This window comes from Lepidothrix coronata, unplaced genomic scaffold, assembly GCF_001604755.1.
Source record: "Lepidothrix coronata isolate B3197 unplaced genomic scaffold, Lepidothrix_coronata-1.0 Scaffold162, whole genome shotgun sequence".
Lineage (NCBI taxonomy): Eukaryota > Metazoa > Chordata > Aves > Passeriformes > Pipridae > Lepidothrix > Lepidothrix coronata.
The window spans coordinates 2,103,380-2,124,560 of record NW_016690342.1 but is presented as its reverse complement, the minus strand read 5'-3'; the positions used below and the strand labels follow the sequence as shown (position 1 = coordinate 2,124,560).

The 21,181-nt window shown below is 40.3% G+C and overlaps 1 protein-coding gene across 13 annotated transcripts in view; it reads left to right on the top strand.

Annotated features, from left to right (window-relative positions):
- The window catches only part of TECRL (trans-2,3-enoyl-CoA reductase-like), a 73,424-nt gene that overhangs the window by 34,282 nt on the left and 17,961 nt on the right, over positions 1–21,181 (top strand). For 12 of the 13 annotated variants that reach the window (XM_017829287.1, XM_017829279.1, XM_017829290.1 and 9 more), the window contains 6 exons: positions 282–326; positions 1,837–1,940; positions 13,874–13,989; positions 16,016–16,121; positions 17,814–17,886; positions 20,389–20,432. In XM_017829287.1, the coding sequence (XP_017684776.1) occupies positions 282–326; positions 1,837–1,940; positions 13,874–13,989; positions 16,016–16,121; positions 17,814–17,886; positions 20,389–20,432 (488 nt within the window). The remainder of the gene's footprint in view (positions 1–281; positions 327–1,836; positions 1,941–13,873; positions 13,990–16,015; positions 16,122–17,813; positions 17,887–20,388; positions 20,433–21,181) is intronic. The other variant, XM_017829283.1, reaches the window with a different exon arrangement.

Genomic DNA, 21,181 nt, shown 5'->3' with positions numbered 1-21,181 from the left:
GTGGCCCTTAGTGCCATGATATAGTAATTGGAGTTGGATCAGGGGTTGGACTTGATGATCTTGGAGGTCTTTTCCAACCCAATCTATTCTATGATTCTATGATTCTGTATATTAAGTGTTCCTCCAGCTCTCTTGTATTCTCCTTGTAGAGCTAAGACTGAAAGAAAGGTGAGGTTTTTCTCCATCTCACATTTGTAGCTATCAGCTGAAAAAAAACCCAACTGAGAGAAATTTAGATCCTTCACCATGAAATTAACAGCCACGCTTTGTGATTGGAACAGGTCCCCAGTGGTACCCTTCCCGTGTTGGCCTGCAACTAGAACGCAGTAAGTATTCATATGGTTGAATACAGCCACCTAATGTATTACTAATCCTCTGGCAGATTTTCCTTCTAACAGTATTGCTCTCTCTATACGTGTTATTGGGTGAACTGTTAGCACATTTTCATTAACAGATATCAATTATTAACTTATTAGTCTTCTCATTAATAAAGGAATCTAATGTTTTTCATAATGTTTCAGGATACAGCATATGATCAAATAAGGAAGACAAGGCAGTTTTAAACCCATTTGCTCACTTCTCACACTCAATGCATGATCTATTTTAATACTTGCTCACAGCCTCATCAGAAGATGCAGCTGCCTGCAGGAGGCAGCCTCTTTTTTTGTGCCAGTACATAAGTTCTTGGTGGACATGGTAGTGGGAGATAAGGCTGCCACGGGCTGTGTGGTATTTGGTCTGTGGACATGTTGAATTTCAAAGCCATAGAAAATGAGGGCTCAGCAGCTGATGGAATTTAGCTTCCTTGCTGATGTAAACAGTCAACAAATGAATTGAAAGGGAAACGCAACGCATAAAGCAGAAAAGAGCAAAGAGGTGTTGCAGCCATGACAACATCCCAAGCCTGTGGCTGTTGGAGTTTCCTAATATCCAGCTCCCTGCCCCCATAGAACAAAAGAGAACCAGATATTGCCATTTTATCTCTCTGTCTGCACACTCTAGGTCCATTAGAACCTAGGGGAGGTTTATGTTAGATATTAGAAAAAATTTCTTTACAGAGAGGGTGGTCAGACATTGGAATGGGCTACCCAGGGAAGTAATGGATTCTCCGTCCCTAGAGATTTTTAAAAAGAGACTGAAAGTGGCACTTAGTGCCATGGGCTAGTAACCACAGTGGTAATGGATCAAGGGTTGGACTTGATGATCTTGAAGGTCCCTTCCAACCTGGCTGATTCAATGATTCTATGATTCTATGATTCTATGATTCCATGACTGGAAGCAGATGCCTCAGAATGCTGGGAAAAATAATGTAGTGCTCACATACACCTGGTCTGCCTAGGTCAGAGCTTACAAAGAAATCTTGAACAGTGGGCCTTTGCCCAAGAAGTTGCATTCATCATGAAGTGCCACCTATTGTGAAATAGCCTGAGGAGGTGAATGTTTCAGCAAAATACTTCAGTGAGGGAAATGCTGCATAACATCGACTTTGCCATTAGTCTTGCAAGACAGAACAAAGAGTGCTCTACGGAGTTGTCTGTGATTGCTTGGCATGTCTCTAACGGGTTAGATTAACAGAGATAGCATCATACAGTTGCCATGCATTGCTGCCCAGTGTCATGTCAGCCTGATGCTTTTGTTAAAATGAGATGAGAATAACTCTCACAGAAGTGCTCTAAGTTGTTAACCTGGAGAATAAGTACCATGTCACCAAAATAAATCAGAATACAAGCTGGGCCGACACCTGGGCCATTATCAGGGCAGTCTATGCATTGTGCTGAATCTCTGAGAGGATACCTGTTGTTCATGCCATTTCTTCTTCCTTTTTTGTCATTGCAGATGGGCCCTTTTTGAAGGATTCAATTAACATTCAAAGTCTTGCTGTTTCCTCCATCATTACACTGTATTTTACAGACCTGGGTCAGCAGGTCGGTTGGACCACAGTAAGTATGTCCTTGTAACAATCAACAGGATATATCTTAATGTACAATGTGTTTTAGCATCAAATTACTCCAACTTCCCCAGCCAGTCTTTCCCTATGTAAAATGGTGTAATTACTTATCAGCAGTCAAAACAGAATTAAATGGACAGTGAGCTAAATTATCAATATGCTAACTCTGGCATCCAATTAAAGATTAGAAGGCGGACATAAAAATATTGCCTGAGAAAAAAAATCAATTTTAAAAAACAGTTTTAGCTTATCTAGGGTTTATATGCCTGTGCAGAACCTGTAGCCAAATATATTAATTTGCTGCAAGACCCCTCAGCTTTGAAAGTGGAAGGATATTAAAAAGAAAAAATGGATTTCTAGTAATCCTGTTACTAATGTGGGAAAATTATTGGATGAAAATGTCTTTCTCATTATTCACCCAAAGCACAGTTCTGATAGAGAGGTTAAGGATTCCAGGCAGAAGACGTCCAGCCAGGCTCAGGAGTCACAACTTTTGAATCTCTTTCTAAAACAAAACTATTTGCCATGAGCAACAATATCTGTATTATGCTCTAGGTAGGCATGGTCTCAGTCTGACTTCAGTTATTTTCCTGTAAGTAACTTTCAGAATACAGTATGTGATCAATATGAAGACCACAGTTGGAAGGTCAGGGTGGTGGGAGAGAGGCAGCACATTCCACTCAAATGGGGTTGTGGGGAACTCTAACCTTACAGGCTCCTCTGGGAAAGGAAGAAGAGAAGGATTCAATGCATTCACAGTCCAAAGACAGAAGACAGTAGAAGTATTTGAAAGGACAGTGAAGGAATGGGAGATGAAGAGACTTTTCCAGTGTCCTGCATCAGGCATATGTGGTGGAGCTGAAAGTAGTTTCACTACTAGACTGACCCAGCTTTTGCTGTAGTTTGCATGTACTGCACTACCTGGGGTAAGACATAGCCCATATCTGTATATTGGGTAATGAGACTCCCAATTTCTGCAGTGAGGAACATGAGTAAGACAGAACTACTGTTTCTGAAAGCCATTAAAACACTGACAAGACTATTCATAGCAATGGAAAACATACCACCAGTTGCTTTCAATTCTTTTAATGAAGCAAGTGAGTTTTCCCTAACTGGCATCATGGCTGTTGGCCAACATTGAATTCTTAGCTCAGGCAGGACACAGATCCTACCCTGCTCATGCAGGGGGACTACAAGACCCACTGACAAGCCACTGTCCTTCCTTGGCAGTGCCTATATGGATGAAGCTTGTGAGCGTCAGATCTTCGAGCAGCTCACAGGTGATAGTTCCTGTTCATCTCTCCAACGGGTCACTATGGGCTAGGAAGCATTACTACAAGACACTTGGAGTAAGCATGCTAATTTACAGTTCCTTATCTCTTGGAAGGTACACTCAAAGTGTTACTGCCCGAGCTGCCCTTGACCTTGGGATGTCAGCCTCTGGATCAGTTCTGTAAGGTCATATATCCATCTCACCTGCTCAAGCTCATCTACATTTCCCCTCTCCAAGGAAGCAGATTGCCCTGATCAGCACAAATTCTGACAGGCTTTAGCCCCTTTGAAGAAGAACATGACCTGTATCCATCCTTCCCAGTTCCAATAGGACCCAAATCCCCAGGTGGTGACAGGCAGTTTACTTCAGTGGAGCTATAGCCTTTGACACCTACCTGTTTCAGTGGAGGTCTGCGAGTTGCCAAGGCTTTCCCCCACCCTGATTAGTAGCCTACTGGGGCCACACTGATTAATGCCAGTCCTGTTCCCCCCCTGAATCCATCCCACCACTTCTCAACCATGGAATTTCCTTGCAAAGCAAAAGTGTGATTAGTGCAGCTTTCTGTTTGCTACAATTAAGTAATCTGCAAAAACCTTATTTATTCTCTCTTTTCCTGGTGGTTTATGTAGCCTAAGACAGTAACATAACTAAAGCTTAATATCCCATTATAAATAGTGCAGTTATGACCAGGAGTTGATACTGCAGGCAGTGGCATTTTTTTTATGATTTAATCTGCATGCAAAAAGTTGACTCCCTGAGTTTCTGAATATTCATGTTATCCCATTCTGCTCCATACTTTAAATTGTCTCCATTCTTAGTGAAAGAAATCTTCTTCCTAGCCACATCATTTAAACAGCCAGGAGATTTTTATGTTATAACTAGTCTGTAACAAGAGAGAAAAAGTTCATAGAAGATTGTATTCTAACAATAGCAATTAAGAATGCATTTGTACACAGTATGTGTAGTTTTACTGCCATTTTTACTATGCTTAGAGCTCCCTTTCTCCCATCCCCCTTGATACTCTATCAGATTTATGCATACAGAGAGGGATGTTTCTGATTTAAAGGGTTGACATTTAAATAAACAAGGCGCAGAATGAAAATATTCTTATCTCGTCAGCAAAAGGATAGCTAAGGTACAAAGGGCCACATTCAGCTCTGGGCTCCAAAAATAGATACAGAAGCACATGGAGACGTCCTGGTGGCTCCAGAGGTCAATGCTTTGGGCATGGATCTGTCTAGGGGAACACTAATCACAGAGGTGGGTCTTCTGGGGCTCTGTCACCTCATTGGAGATCACACTTGAGGATCAAGAACACTAAGACTCCCAATGCTGGGGATTTACAGCCAGACAATGACTTGTGGTTTTTAAAAGGGGAAAATAGTACTGACCTCCACCTCTACCTCCTGGGAGCAGTGCCCTTTCCAAGAGAGTGGTAAAATAAAAGGTCTATTCCCAGACAGAATTTGGGTCTCGATAAGTCTAGGAGCAGTCTTCTGAACCAAGAAACCTCAGCTTCCCTTTTGGAGCACCCACAATCTCTGATTTACAGTCCTTGTCACGCTCCACCTTGGTGGCTCAAGAGTTTGCTGTCTCGTCTACTTAGGTCCTCTGTGAGAGGCTGACACTTTGTAGGAAGGATGTTTCCTCCTTTTCCTCAACCTTCTTAAAACAGGGTGCACAATGATCAAAATATTTTTGGTGTTTTGTGCTGTGAAAGGCCAGACATCCCCTGGGCTCAGGTTGCTCCACAGCTTTGAGATTGGTTGACCAGTTTTCAGCAACTCCTTGAGACTGTGTTTCTCTGATGGAGAAGAGAGCACAAACCAGGGTGAGGGATTTGCAGTTCTCTGCCGCTGGAATAATTATTTGTCACTCTCTTTTGAGAATGTGATCCTTTTCTGGGATAATTTCAGTAGACATCTAGCCTCAGTTGGCTCTTTTAGAAGAAAGGAGACCCTCAGGGCTGATTTGCAGAACACAATTCAGGGACAAAACAAAACCTGTCTCTTAGTATCATCGATTTTGTTAGAACTCTCGCTCTACTCTGCCTTATTTATATCAAATATTTCCAGAAACACATAATTTACTTCTGCACAAGACTTACCAATTCCTTTACCCTACCTGGAGGGTCTAATTGAGGTTTGCTGACGGATATTGCAGAGATACTGATGGGATATGAGTTTACAGATCTTTTCTATAAGGCCTTGCAAATATTTTACCCCAGAGGTGCTTGAAATTCCTACCACTGGAGTGATGGGTTGTATTTTTAACCTCTGTTCAATTCTGGGCCTAAGCATGTTTGACAGACACCTCTTTTTATACATTGCAATGCAGCATAGTAAAACACATGGCTGGTGTTTTATTACTAATAATGCACACTGCTGCTGTAGTCAAAAGGAAGAAAAAACTCCATTCTTCATCCTCAAATTCACACTTCTGCTAAAGCCTTCCTCATTTGAGCAGTGATTGCAATTTCTGATTTATCAGCTCCTGTTGTCCTGTTGCCACCTGGGCCGGCTACCAGAAGCATCCAAATAGAACTAAGAAAACAGCACAGAATTGTAGAAAATATATGTTACCTACAAGTCTGTGAATTTCAGAAGATTAACCCTGAAACACAGTACTTCAGCAAATATTTTTTGTAACTTTGATTTCAGATTAGGGACTGCTTAAACACTTTGACTCTTGAGGGCCTTAAAATAGTACAGCTGGCAGCAGAACTGCTCCATTTCAAATTTCCCAATGAAAAAAACTCTGCTCAATTTAGCAATGTGGAGACTAATACTTATTTAAACCCAAGAGCATCTTTGAAGTCTGAAACCCCACATTTTTTGCTAATTAATCTGTTCCCTCCTGGCTGGCAGGCAAATTTATCACCAAGTTAGACATTGTGGAAAATGAACAGGAAGCCAAGAGATCTATGTTTGAAGCTGTGTGATTACGTATAGCAGGTACACACAGTGGGGAAGTGCAATAATGAGATGTGCCTGTTCTCTCAAGGGAAGGCAGTGTTTCAGTCACCGTGGTTCTCTTCTCTTACTCACACAGTGCTAGTGTGCCACAGTTTTTCTGTCCTGTGGGTGTGGGTGGGTGGTGAATACGGGAGGAGCAGTTTTTTCTGACTGTCAAACATAGTGAGTTGGTCCTGTAAACGTGGAACAATCCCACGAAGTCTGTGGGATGACTGTGATAGGAAGCAATTTGCATATGGATGGGTTTGGAAAAGAGGCAGCCAAACTGCTGCAGACTCATTTTCTCCACCTTCTCTATAATGAGGTCAGCTTTGTGCTCCCCATGGGGAACAACTTAAGATATTTTCCCTAATTTGTGAACAGAAGAAGAGACTTCAGTAAAGGTTTATAACCTGTCAATGGAATATAAAAGTACAGAAAATTACAATAGAAAAAAAAGAGAGGATCTGAGAAATCTGAAGGAGTGTGAGGACTGGGAGTCCCAGAAAACTAGTGAGCCAGTATAAAGGTGATAAATGTAAGAAAACTGATATGATCATAGTTTAGAAAGGAATTTGAGATCCAGGTAAGAGAGGGAACTGAGGATCTGTAGGATGTATCAGAGAATGTCACTGACTATAATTCTCAGCAGATACGTATGAGGGTTTGCATATTTTGTGGCCAATTCACGGTTAGTTGTGGGAATAGGACCCTACAAATAGAATAACACTTTTAGGGAATAGTGGGTACCTGAAAAAACTTTGCAGCAGTGCCAAGTAAACAGAACATGTGATTCTGTGTAAATCTGTGGGTGGCTTAAGAACGGCTACAACAAAGTGCCAAAGAGAGAAAAATCCCCAACTGGTTTTTCATTGCTAAACCTCTTGGATCAATAGATAATTTGCTCACAGAAGATGATTGTCAGGAAAAAAAGAACTCACTATTTCCTCGACAGCACCTTTTCCAACTCCAATTACTTGTAATTCAAAGCACCTCTATTTTACAGCTAACAGTTTGTACTTGGCAGAGGTTTGTTTCTGCTTGAACACACAGTAAGTGTTGTTCTACCTTGGTACAGCTGGCCAAGTCTTGAGCTGATACCAGTCAAAAGCCAAGGACTTTCAAAACACTGTGACCTTTCACAAAGGCAAACTACACACACAAAATTGGTCTTATTTTTCATTTAATTAAGTCTAATATTTTTCAACCTCCAGGATTATCAGGAGAGAACAGCTTGCATTTGCCTGATTTCTTGCCATGTTTTTATATTGTTTGTGCCTTTGCTTGGGCCACATATACTTTTGGCTTTTTGTTACTGCCCAGTGAGAGCATGAAGTCAACAGATAAGGGAAGGGGAGACCTCTGAAACTGCCCAGTTGGCTGATTTGGATTCCTGAGATGCTGCTTCTAATAATGCAAACTGTGCTGCAACAATTTCTCTTGGTCTCAGCAACAAAAGCCACTAGCTCATGATGAACCATGTCAGTAGGTCCATTTTTCGGGTGCCAAAGGGAATTAGGGAGCTACTAGAAAAATTGATTTTGAGGGGTGAATGTTTTAGTTGCCATTGAGCACAGCAGGCTGAAAGAACGTATGCCTAAGTATTTATAGGAATACCCTTGAGTTTTTACCACTTCCAGTGCAAAAAGAAGGTAGAGGGAATTCACAAAGCATAAACAGAACAAGCTGTTTCTTTCAGTTATGCACAACCTTATGCTTAAACCCTTCCTGCTACTTAAGGAACAAAGAGCTACTTGATGTATTCCGCTGATAAGTGTAGATGCTTCCCTGATTGTATTCAGAGTAACTAAGGAGGTTGACATTTTGTCAATCTATGCAAATTTTAGCAGTTCTAGTCCTTCTAGAATGTGTAAGTCTGGTAAAATTATTTTATATGGGGAATTTTGTCCAACCCCATACAGAGTGTAAGGAGACCACAAAGAGGAGAGTGAACCATAGAGTGAAGCAGTGTTCAAGAGAGTGAACCAGAGACTGAACTAGTGTTTGAGAGGCCCTTTTGTCATTCTTTGTCCACCTTTGTCTGATACCCTTGACAAGTCACTGAATTTCTCTGTATTTCATTTCCCAGATCTGTGGCAAGAAAATAACAGTATTTTTCTCTTTCCAAAGTGCTTTGAGGCTTCTGGATGAAAAGGACTCTGAAGAACTAGATGAGGTTATTTATAATAACCAGGTGTTAAAAACCACTATTTCATTTATGTATCTAAATAGCAGATGATAAATATACATTTTAAAATGATGCACATTATATGGCAGATTTCAAAATGCTGTCAAAGCCCTGTAAAGGTTTGGCAGCACATCTGAACTCACATTGGTGTTTGGTTACAAACAGAACTTGAGTGTTTTGCTGAATATTCATAAGTACAAACACATACAACACGCATACATATGTGTACATAAGAACAACATTCATTATTTTGCAGTAATTTTCCATTTTGACTAAGAAACATGAAATGGCTTGTGGTCTCAGGGAAGAATTTTGACCATAGTATGAAGTGGTCTGATGCCAAGGTTTCAGACAGCTCAGTCTTAAGAAAAGTGACAGGAGGAAGCTGGGATTTCACCTCCCTTTTTCCACAGAGCAAGCATAGGTCTGACTCAGGGACAAACAGGGTCCATCACTGTTCACTCCCCAGCTGTCCTGAGTCAGCTGCAATTTGCCTATAAAATCCTACAGCAAATCCATCCCTATTTCTGGTATTTGCAGTAAATATTGAGCTGCAGCCTGAAACACTCATAGACACCAAGTCACTGCAGAGTCTGCCCAGACAAGGGAAGTTTCAGGTGCCCCTGCATGCACTATTTAAGTTTTGCAGAATGGATTACATGAGAACTGGAACAAAAAGTCATTGAATATTCAAGCAGCCCTTAAGAATTGTATTATCTGAGACAAAATTGCTGTTGCCATGGATTTTTACAAACATGAAAATATGAAACTTTTACAAAGGTGAAGATTTAGAGATGGCGCTAAAATTATGCCATTATCATCCCCAGGTAACAGTATGGCCTTTAATGAGGTAACAAAGAGTATGAAGCAGAAATTAGTCTAGAAATTAATAACGTTTCTTAATGATCATTAGCTCAAGAGTACTTAGGGCTGGGATTGTAAAAGGAGTCTAAGGTAGTTAGATGTTAAGTTTAATGTGATCTGGGGACTTGGGTGGATTCAACTGCCTGATCTCTTGGGTTTCTCAGAAGCTGTGCTCTGTACACTCACACATAGTAATGGTCTGTTTGTTTGATATCAGTAGATTTTCCTCTTTGTGCAGTATGTACTGCCTCAGTCTGACCTTGGCTCAGACCTGCAGCTAGTGCCTTTGTCTCATATTTATCAGAGAAACTAAGCCCTGTCCATTAGATAATTTATAAACTACACTTGCTTTTCCATCAGAGTTACCCAGGACACGCTTGAGCTGTTTTGTATCTCTTGCTGTGCTGAGAGCTACAGACAGCGACCCAAAGTCATTGTCCTGGTTGAGGGTATTATCCTCATCCCGCACTCTCTGCTTCCCTGCTTGAACCCAGACATCCCATGGACAGTGGAAGAGAAAACATCACAACCAGTACCAATGAACTAGGAAACTGCCCCTACATGGCATGGAAAGAGCTGCAGGAAGGGATCAGTGTGGAAGAGGCTGTTCGGCCTTTCCTCAGCTCTGCTGCTTGTCATAAATGAGATAATGTGAGACTATGCCAAGAGGCAATAAGATAGGGTGTGTTGTGTGATATTACAGAAAGGGCATGTCATAAACATTACAGAGAGGAATTAGCTGATGCCCTCGTGAAGATACAAATATGTGGGCTGTTCATTTATGAAGATTCTGTTGGAATTTTTTCAGATTCCCTCCTCTCCATTGCCTCTGTTTATAGTTTCCTTTTGTCCTTTTCTGCCTTTTTGAAACCAGTACACACGGTACTATTAACCAAATCAAAATCCTTTCCATTCCCTTCAGTAGACCTGTTGGGGTAATGTCAGCTACCCCTACCAGCCAGAAAATCACCTCACCTTCCCTCAAATAACTTTGAAAAACTCTTTTCACCTCTGCTCCATTCGTGCCTCCCTAAATAAACCCTCTGCCCTATACGGTCTGGGATTTTAATTCCTGACCTGGCTGTAACTCAGTTCAGCAAGGTGTTACTGGCATGATCAGCTGAACAGAGATAAAACAAGCAGGTACAATCTGGCTCATGTAAGATGAGATGCCTTGCTGGTTTGCAGATTAGCTATTGTGTATTGTTTTACCATTTTACCATTTGTCCCATCTTCTCTTCAACGATGGAAAATCCTATCTTTTCTCTCTTTTGGCATGTTTCAGATCTCAGTTTTGTTGTTTCTGTAGTAGATATTTCCAGTTTATGTGTTACTGACTCAGATCCCCGTGGACTTGATTGATAATTGAGAAAGTTAAAGAACCTTGAGTTTATCACCCTGTATGGAGCTCATGCTTGTGAGAGTTTTGACTCAAGAATACTTTGATTCAAGAACACTTTCTCTATGCTACTGAGAATGAGAGGTATATAGAGTATATAATGCCAGACAGTGGAGAGAAGGAAGGTAAGAGAACTGGACACTCTGCATGCTACGAAATAAACTGTGCAGATGCGGAAAAAAAATCCTCTTTTCTCTCTTCAGAGAGTTAATGATAAGCCCAAAAGTTAAATTCTATTGACCTATGCTCACTGTTACAGAAACATAATGCTCCTCCAGGAAAAGATCTTTGTGTTTATTATGGACTACCATATTTGGTTGCACCAAATACATCAAAATAATCTAGGCAGGACCACAAGATGGTAAAGAAAAAGTATTTTTTTTTAATATTTCTACAGAATAAAACTGCTCTATGTTTTAAATGATCACTTTTTAAAATGAAGTGGTATTTCTTTTGTTCAGAAACAACAAGCTACAATGTTATTATTTTCATGCTTTAGTTTAAAATGTGATTATTATTTTTGCAGGACATGTCAGCAGGAATTAATAATTTTGAGCACCTATAAAAGTGATAGGTTGAACTGATCCTTGACACAACAAATAACTCCCCAATTAGTCATCTGTAGGATGAGTCTGAAGATATTAGGTAGGCTTAATTGAATACACTCATTGAGAATCAATAGTTCAAAAAATGGTGCTTACCCTTGATTGTCAGTGGGTTGAAATTATTGTAATGTTGTGTTAATTTAAGACTGCTTTCCCTTTCACTTGCTTGAACTCATGGGAATTTTTAGTAGTTTCTCTGCCTGCTTTCTGGAACTCATTTTTTGTTTCTGATGAATTTAAAATCAGTGGGCCAGAGAACTAGAGCAGTGGTTGCAGCATGGGAGATGCAACAGAAGGAAACAGTGTGAAACTCAAGCAAAATAAAATAAAATACAACAAAAACCACTACAAAAAATTGAACCTCATCCTCTAAAACAGAATGTTACCGATCTTAACTATGTTCCAGCAGTGTGGCACAGTTATGACAAAGGCAAATATAGTCCTACCTGCCAGACAGTACCTACTCTGATTGCCAATCTTATGGCTGACCCTGGACCACCTTCCTCCACCTTGTTGATTAACACTTTGTGTCGGATGTGATCGACACACAGACAAGACTGAACCCTGTCCCCAGCCATAACAGGTGTCTCTGTGAAGCACCCTGAGCATGCTGGTGCTGCTCACCTCCACAAACCCCAGCTCAAGAGCTGCTTCTCTGAATTCCTCTGATGAGACACCCTGCATTTCCCCCTCCTACAACAAACCTCATCACAGGGATTCAGGTATTATGTGCTTGGTAGCTTTGGCTGTTAAATAGAAACTGGATTTTGAAAGTTTTTTTCTTTCAGCATCTGAAATCAGTCAAGGGACAAGGGGGGAACACTTGGTGCAGTGACAAATAAGCATAACTTGGTGCTAAGTCCTGCCAAACTCTTCCTGGCAGCTTTGTAATATGCTTGTGCCAAACAGATGACAAAAGCTGGCAGTTACGGATGTATTTTGTGGTGCAACTCATGGATGACAGAAAAAGCTACGCTGAAGAAAGCAGCTCATTCCAAGCTTTTACACTGACCTGCCCAGGCCATATTTTCTGCACCTCTGTCCTCTATACCACCACTGTTTATATTTAGTGTATCAAATTTTAAAAGTGGAGGCCATCTCTTACAGGGTTTGCAGAGTGCCTAACACAGTGGGCTCACAGTTAGGAACAGACCTATACAACTGCTATTAGGACAAAACACTAATAAGCCCTTAACTGTGGAGTATTCCACAACAATGTGCTCTTAGACTCTCCTAGATTAAATGTTTTTACACACACACCTGCTCTGGGGATCATGCAGAGTCTAAATGGAGCACAGAAGTCATGATGTCACATGGAACAAAAGAAAATTTTGGTAGAGAACACTTCAGTCTGTTCCTTTTGGAGACAGTCCTGCTATGAAAGGCTAAAATTTCAAAAAGTTTCCCCCTATAACAGAAGAAAAGAAATAGTACTGGGGGTCCCAAATGAAGGGAACCTAATTGCAGGATGTTTCTGCAGGAAAACCTTTCTTCTCCAATGCTCTTCCGAAGAGCAATTAGAAGAACAGCCTCCTGGGGGGCCAAATACTAATTTTGAGACAGGCACTCTAAATGCAGTGTTGCTTCCTCAAGCCACAGGTATTTATTCATTACAATTCCATAGCAGTGTGAGTAGCCACTTTAAAGCCAAATGGCCAATTAATTATCAATCTATACCCCTTAAGCAATACTATGCACTTGAGTTATGATTTGCCAGTGCTTGTAAACGTGCAGGACTATACCGCTCCCATTTTATTCTGAGATTAATTCCAGTGGGGACAGATGATCAAATCCTGACCTCACATCACTCTACCCTTGTTTTACTTCCTCCAGCTGTTTATGGCCTAGGAGTGTTCCCCAACAAAAGGCAATACAGACTGTACCAAACCAAAGCCAGGACTTAAAACTGAAGGAGGCTCATGGAAGCTCTACAACTCTGCCTTCTCTTCCTGCCCCTTCTCTCAGCTCTCGGTGTCTAGCAAGGGTGACAGTGGGAAGATGAAATGATTTTTTCCTGCTTTACTTTCATCACAACAGGGTAATTTACTTGTATATAAGTCTGCTCAGGCAGAGTACCACTCAGTCACTGAACAAAAGCTCAAAGCACCATGCACCAGGCAGGCTGGTCCTGCTCTTCCACCCAACACCAAATTTTGAGCAATGATCCCTCCCTTCCAGATGACTCTGCTAGCAACAGGGATTTGAGACTATGTTTGTTTCTGTCATGCTTGGTTGCCTTTTAACTGACTTAGCACTTAATTGCAAAAAACTCTGGCAGAAAGCAAGCCGCCTTCAGCTTTTGGACCTCGGTTTTCAGTGCTATTTTGATTCCAAATGGGCTTTTGATGTCACAGCCAAAAATATAAAGAGGAGATAAATATGGTTTTGACCACCTTCCATGAAGCATTCCTGACTGGGTTAATTTTCTACACAGAAACCTCTCTCACACTTCCTAGATGGATTTTACTCCTTTGCTAAAGAGATAGCAGAAAAAAACCTCAATGTGTCATTTAAGTCCTCAAAATTAAGCCAAAATGCCATTTGAAGGATGAATAGGGTTGTGGATAGGGGTATTCTTTTTCTCATTCCTTTACTGGTACAATTTTCTACTCTGATACAGCTATTTTATTTTTCATTTCTAGTTTTTTCTAACAGAATACACCGGACCTCTTCTAATATATCTGCTCTTTTATATTCGCCTCTCAACTATTTATGATCAAGTGGAAAGTAGGAAGAACTTCCGCCACCCGGTGGTTCAGTAAGTGACAATTGTGTGAACAACTTTCCTGGAGCGTGAGGAGCCAGAGGGATGGAGACTGCACCTCCAGAGCGGAGGAGGTTACACAGAGTATGGGGCTTCATGCCTGGTTTAAGATTAAATTCTTACTAGTGACGGTTTGGCATTTTAGCAGAACTCATAAGCCTGACCAAAAACTGGATCCCAGTTGCAATGGTCACCATGGGAGATGCAGTATTTCCTCCAAATAGTTTGCACTCTAGACACAAAGCCTGAATAGAGGGTGAAATAATAAAAACAGTGGGTAGTAACCCAAAGTCAAGCTTGACAGAGAAGAGAGGAAAAGACTTCAGGTGTCCCACTCCCAGTCTATCTATAGCACATTCCTGCTCATGAGATGAGTAGCATCAGCATCCAGCACAGAGGATAACTACCCCCACACCAGCGCTCACCTAGGCAGAAGAAGGAGGAAATTCAACAGGTGTGCATGTCATGAGTCAGGTCAAGAAATTCTAAAGGGGCATCTCCACAGGATGGTGGTATAATGCACCAGGAAGGCGGGGAACTTTCATGCTTAAGGAACTTCCCTTCAGTGCGACTGGCCCCATTCTGGGTGGTTAGTGCCTGTCAGAAGGGTAAAATGCGACCAAGGAAAGCCTGTCATCTGTGTAAGTTGGACTACTTGTTGGAGAGCACACAGGGAACTAGAAAGCTCAAAGGACTGTACAGCTCTCCCACAGCACTTTTCCCACACTATGATTGCAGAATCAAGGGAACTGGTATACAGCAGAGAAACACAGTGAGTAATAATACCTTTTACAGATGGAGGAATAGACACTTGGAGAGACATTAAGAGGGTTAGTGGAGCTGGGAATTAGAACAGAGAATTGAATTCAAATCCAGAGCTGCAAGATGTTTGTCTTCCTTCTCTTGCTCATATGCTTAAAGGGAGAGCACAGAAGAACCAGAAACACCTTTACCTTCTTTTATGTGGGCGAGGAGTGTACAGAATCCTTCCGGTGGCCACTCCTTAATGGGTTCATCTGAGGTCCCCATCCTAAGCCAAATTCATTTTAAAATTCCCAGCAAAGCTGAAAGTTTGCTCCAGGCTTTGGATAAGTCATTAATTGTTTGAAAATTTTTTAGCTCAACTCTCTCTGGTTTAATCACTTTGAAATTGTTTAATCTTTGACTCTGGCTTCCATACAAGATGCATAATAAAAGTATTTGAGATTTTACATGCTGAAAACCACTTTTCATTTATGTCTTATAATTGGTTTGCAGAAAGATGGGCTATGGTAGTGTGGTAAATGTAACCAAGATAAAATGCCATCAGGAATCACTCTTGACATTTGTTTCAGAAACTCAGTCACTATGAGCTGCATCTCATTCTCGGAAGCAAATCAGCAATGCCTGTTATTGTTTCATAATCGTCCTCAAAATAGAATCAGTATAATAATTTCTACCACAATTACCTCATTTCTTTATAACAGGCAACAAAAAAGCCATCAGAATGGATTAACTTTGCAAAAAAATCCCATTTTGCGTCCACAAGGAAATGAAATACAAACTACCTCCATGCAGCTACTTGAGTTGGCAAAGGACAAGGAAACCATTCGGAAGATATTCAAAATGTTTTTAAATGTCAGACACATCCTACAGGAGCATTAAGGTGGCCTTAAAACATGGGAGACTTCTTTTTGAAAAGCACGTCAGACTCCTGGTTGTATACACAGTTGTCCTGTCTAAATGTCTTGTCAGGGCTATGTATCACATTCAGAATTCGAGGAGCTCTTTCTAATTCAAGGCTAGTAAAAAATAAGTTGCTTCCCTGCAAAATGTAAGCAACTTTGTATAACATTGAAAATGATTCCATTAATCTTTGGTTCCAGATGCTTCAATTAACACAATAACTTAAATCCCACTATTTCAATGTGACCGCAGTTTTGGAATATTAGTTCTTATTCCTTTCATGACATTAACTGTGAAGTAATAAAAAGTAATCTTTCACTTACCTTAATTTCCTTTCTTTTTTTTTTTCTTCCAGCTTGGCCTGCTTCTGTCACTGTTTACACTACATCAGACATCTTCTGGAGACATTATTTGTTCACAAGTTTTCGGAAGGGCACACTCCTCTGAAAAATATGATAAAGGTACCAATATGTTTATCATTTTGTGTAAGAGAGAATATTCTCATATCAAAGAGTCCTTGGAAGGAGATAGGGAAATAAAAATTTATTTTGTAGCTCCAAGAATTATGTTTAGCCTAAATACAGACACAGGAAAATTTCAGGGCCATGTCCCCAAGGACATGAATTAAAATTAATGTCCATTTTAGTTCCTGCATGTCAATGTCCACTTTGACTCATCCACCCAAGGGGCTGATTGTCATGTCCAGAATATTTTTGAGACTGAATCCTATTTTATTATGAGAGCTGCTGCTGCAACATCTAGCAATGTTGATAGAAATCACGCACTACTACCTCTGTGCAACATAAATACAGAGAGAGAGCCAGGCCTTGCATTAGGAAGCGAAAATCAAATTACAAGTAGAAAAAAAAAATTCTCCTTCTATAGATAGAGGCCTCAGGCAGGACAATACTGAGCTGGCCTAGTCTTCTGTCTCCCAAAGCCTCCCGAATGTCCACTGTGTGTCATTACTCATACGCTTTCCTTTCTTTTATTTCACACACTCTATCTTGGTCACTTTGTATCACGCCCCCACCCCATTCAGTGTGACTTAAAGACCTTCCTTTTAAATGTTTTGAAAACATTTAGGGTTTTAGTAAAGGAAATAAACATATGGCCATGATAAGGGGCTTGACTCAATTCCAGTCAGAAAGGAGCTAATGAGATGCACATATAGAGATGTATAAGCTAAATAAGCCAAATGGCTTTGGAACCAGAGTGACTCATGTATGTGGGAGTTAAAGACCCAGAGCTACTGTTATCCCATTGTGTACCACAGTGACATTGCATAAAAAGATTAAAAAGAGACAGCCTGAATTGCAGCCCTATTTATGGCATGGAACTGCATCCAGTCCTAGCACACTGTTCTTCAACATTTACTGAGCATGGGATCCTTAACTTAGACACACAGAAAAGTTTCTCCAGTCTCCGGGGTGGTTTTGATTGTTTGGCTGGTGGATTTTGGTTTACTCTTGCAGAAAGGATGGGAGCAGTGACTCCTACACAGATCAAGGACATAATCACATTATCTCTGCTTGGGCTTTACTAAGCCCATGGCTTCAATCACCAAGCAAAGGCAGTTGGGGTGCTGTTTTTCAGCAAGATGATAAAATGGGGTGCAATTTATGGGAGTAGATGTAGTGTGTAGGCCAAAAATGTTTATAGGAAGGATGTTCCTTATTTTTTTGACAGGATTAAAACAGGCTTATTCACTTTTAGTCCTTATTGTTTTGTCTGGTTTAACATTCTCTTTGTTTAGCTCTATCTTGCTTTGAAATGCTGAATTTAAGGTACAGTAACAGATCAGCTGTGTTAAGCATCCCCAGACTTTTAATAGTACAACTTAGAGAAATGTGCTCTTCAGCAGTAGAATCAAAGAATGAGAAAACAAACCCCAATTCCTACAACAGACATAAAACACATTTAACACAATAATAATAATAATAATAAAAATCTATGTTGTGTACTTTTTTTCCTTTTCCCCTAGCTTCACAGCATCTTAAAAAAGATATATATTCTGAGACTCACAAAGCCACTGCAAAGTCTTTCAATGGTCATTCTGGGTTTTGCACTTACTGGAATTTATGTTTATAAAGTTCCAGTTTGTACTTGCTTATTGCCCTTTCAAAAAGATTATCTTTTTTTGTCTGTTCCAGGGCTGTGCCTTTTACTGGGGATTCACATCCTGGATCGCCTACTACATCAACCACCCACGGTATACTCCACCATGTATGTATGAGTAGAACACAAATCTGACCTTGGTTTTAAAAAGTTTTTGGCATGTAACCTCAAGTCCTCCAAAATCAATAGATGGTCCCACATGAGATCATATGACTAATCTAGCAGAAAATAGCCTTTACACCCTGTCAGAAGGAAGATTCTTATGTTGGAGGCACCTCTGCTTGTGCCACCAAATGTATGTGCCTGTTCAATAATGGGCAATCACTTTCCAGTTTTATCAACTGGAAACATCGGCCAAGCAGAGGAAACATTGGCCAAGTGGAGAAAACACAAAAATTTTGCTCCTCTTCACAACATTTGTATTAAGAATACAGGAGAAAACTAGAATTGTCTGCATTTTCTTGGAGGAGATATTTATTTGCTAAAGATACATCCTTTTCATGAAAATTAGGATTTTCCTTTTTCTTTTTTTTTTTTTTTGGTGAGAAATCAGTAAAAATCCATCCCATACTGCTGATAACCAAAAGATCCTATTTTTTGAACTTTCAGGTTTCATTCATCATTTTGTTCCCTTTAATCATATTTGATTGTTGCACTGCTGTATCTTCATGACTTTTTTTTTTTTTACTCTTTGAGCCTTTGCTTCTTTTGAGCATTATTTGCTTCAGTTTTATTTTCTGCTGTTTTACTTCCCTTGCTACACCATAGTCTTTCTTTTCCTTTGTATATTAGATTTATCTGTGAGCTTTGGGAACAAAGCAGTTGCTTTGTCATTTTTATTTATACTCAGGTAAATTGCTAAGTTTTCTCAATAAAAAAATTCTCGTACATAACACTTGCCTTTCTTTCAAAACAGCACAGGAGTTTTGTTTCAAAACTACGTGATTCATTGAAAGACAGTTGAATTTGCTGTGGTTTTAACAACAAAGCTGCAGACAATATAGAAAACTCCCTAGACACAGTTTTTAGTGGTCTGGGCTATCAAAGCAGTAGGTGCAGCTTCTTTATTGAGGAAATCATTTGTTCAAGATACAGAAGTGAAAGCTTTTAGAAGAAATATTTCCAATTGCTTACCACTGCCTTAAAATGACAGTTATAGGTATTTGGGTCTAATGACCACCAGCCCTCTGACATGGTTAGTGGAATCAGTAAAACACTGATGGTTTATTTTGGATGCAGCAACAGGTAACCTCCACAGCCCTTTCCAGCAATGACTGGTCTGGAGTTCAGCAAGGAAAGGCAAGATAGTTGCAGAATTTACCACAGGAGTGGTAAGTTAAGCCAGGCTGACAAAGGGCCTATGAAGAACATCTGCTTAGCAGCTGCATGCTCACAAGTTGACATGTGGTGGTGGTTCCGAGGAGGCTTTTTAGCACATGCCCTTGGCATCACTGAGGAGTCATGTGCCAGCCAGAAAAAAAGGGTTCTCAAAAGTAAAGGCTTAATGAGACTTGGTCAGGGAGATGAGGTATATACATATGATTTGTGTCCATCATCTGTGAGCAAGGTTTACTTGAGAACTGCAAACCTTTGGAGATGAACATGGTAGAGCCCTATACTGGTCTGGGGACACAAGCAAAGAAGAGAAGACAGGCAAATGACAGGTAAAATTTACAAAGGCTAAATATATTTCTTGCATGGTGAGACTGAAGCATATTGTAGCTATGTAGTAAAGCCTCACTATTGACTCACTACTTAAAAAAAAACCAAAGGTAGTGGATGATGTAGGGATAGGTACAATTTTGGAAGAATTTGTGCAGAAAGCTAGAACTCGATTTCGCTTAGGAAGACTGTAAAATGCCTTCTCAAACAGGTTAGATGGTTTTTGCTTCCTTCCTTCTGCATTTCAGAGGAAGTTGCAGGGAGAAGCTGTGAGCAAGCTATCTATCTCCCTTGTATGCCGAGTGATAACAAGTTTGCAGACACGTACAAGGCCTCCTCTGGCCACAGAGGGTGGGGAAGGAGAGAGAAAAGATACAAAAAGCATTGGAGAAGGTAGGGCATTGCCTTTTTTCCCCTGGGGGCCAGGTATGTGCAGCATCATTAAAAAGTGGTCCTTGCATTTGAAATAAATCTTTTTTTTTTTTAATAATACCACTGCCTTGGCATTCTTGGGAAAAATAACTGCATATGTTTTACCTTACAGATAGCTTATGTATTGGGTTCTCTGCTCATGGGAATAGAAAGGCCTATGGATAAGGCTGTGATTCTTGGCCCGGTTCTGCCACTGACCTTTACTTCTCTTTACTCTTTTTGCCTTTTCAATTTACCACCACCAGCTGCTTTGACAAAACAATTGGATAGATGAAGATGGCAAATAAGTAAAAAACATTAGGTGAAACCTGACTTGAGATCAGTGGTGAAGAGACTGGCATTTCTAGAGTGCTGTTACTCTTTGTATTGTCTTCATATTGTGTGATAATATCCAATCTTTCTGCAGAGCCTGTCAGGAAAGAAGTATTTCTGCTCCTCAGCACTAGATTAATTTCACCCATAGCAAACCATGTGCATACCGTAAAATGCAATTTATCATTTCATTCTCTTTTCTAGCATTTGGCCACAGACAAGTTTCTTATGCTGCCCTTGCTTTTCTGGTACGTACAAAAATGAAGTTTTATTAATGACTGTGGAAAAGGAGTAAATCACAATTTAGTAATATGCAGTAATACTGTTATGCATTTGTGTATATACATATATGTATATATGACCATGCCCACAGCCCTGTTCCTTTGATGGGATTTAGGTTTCACAGGTTTCTCAGTCAGGAGGTCTTCTGCTACTACTTATGTATATAGAGGTTAACGTGAAGTACTCTATCGGAGAGCCATGAGGACATCATCAGCATTATTACTACTGATAATTGTGTTAAAACACAATTATTTAGGCAGATTGAAACTTATGGTTTCGAAAACATTGAAGAATTACATCCTAAACAGGCTTTGCAATAGTTCAGCGTACCCTGAATAACTTCACCTCAACAGCTAAACAATAAAAAACAATAAAAACAATCTCTGCCAAAGTGGCTTAAGCCAAGGGAAAGTGCAGCTGACGAAGGATGGCTGAGACTGATGTTTGAATGAACGTAATTGCACAGTGAGACAGAAGCTTAGTCACTTCTCACATGGAAATGTAAATTCTTCCTGTCCTCTGAGGGCATTTTATTTGGAACTGCTGGATGATGACTTACCCAAGCAAGCATGGGTTAGCATCCAAAACAGTCAGCTTCTTTGAAAGTCAGATACAGATCAGTTTCCAGAAGTAAAACAGGAAGATGGGACATTAACAAGTCTAAGCTCTTTCAGGCAAACACTACTCAAAAAAGCATTCAAAAACTCCTTTAGCA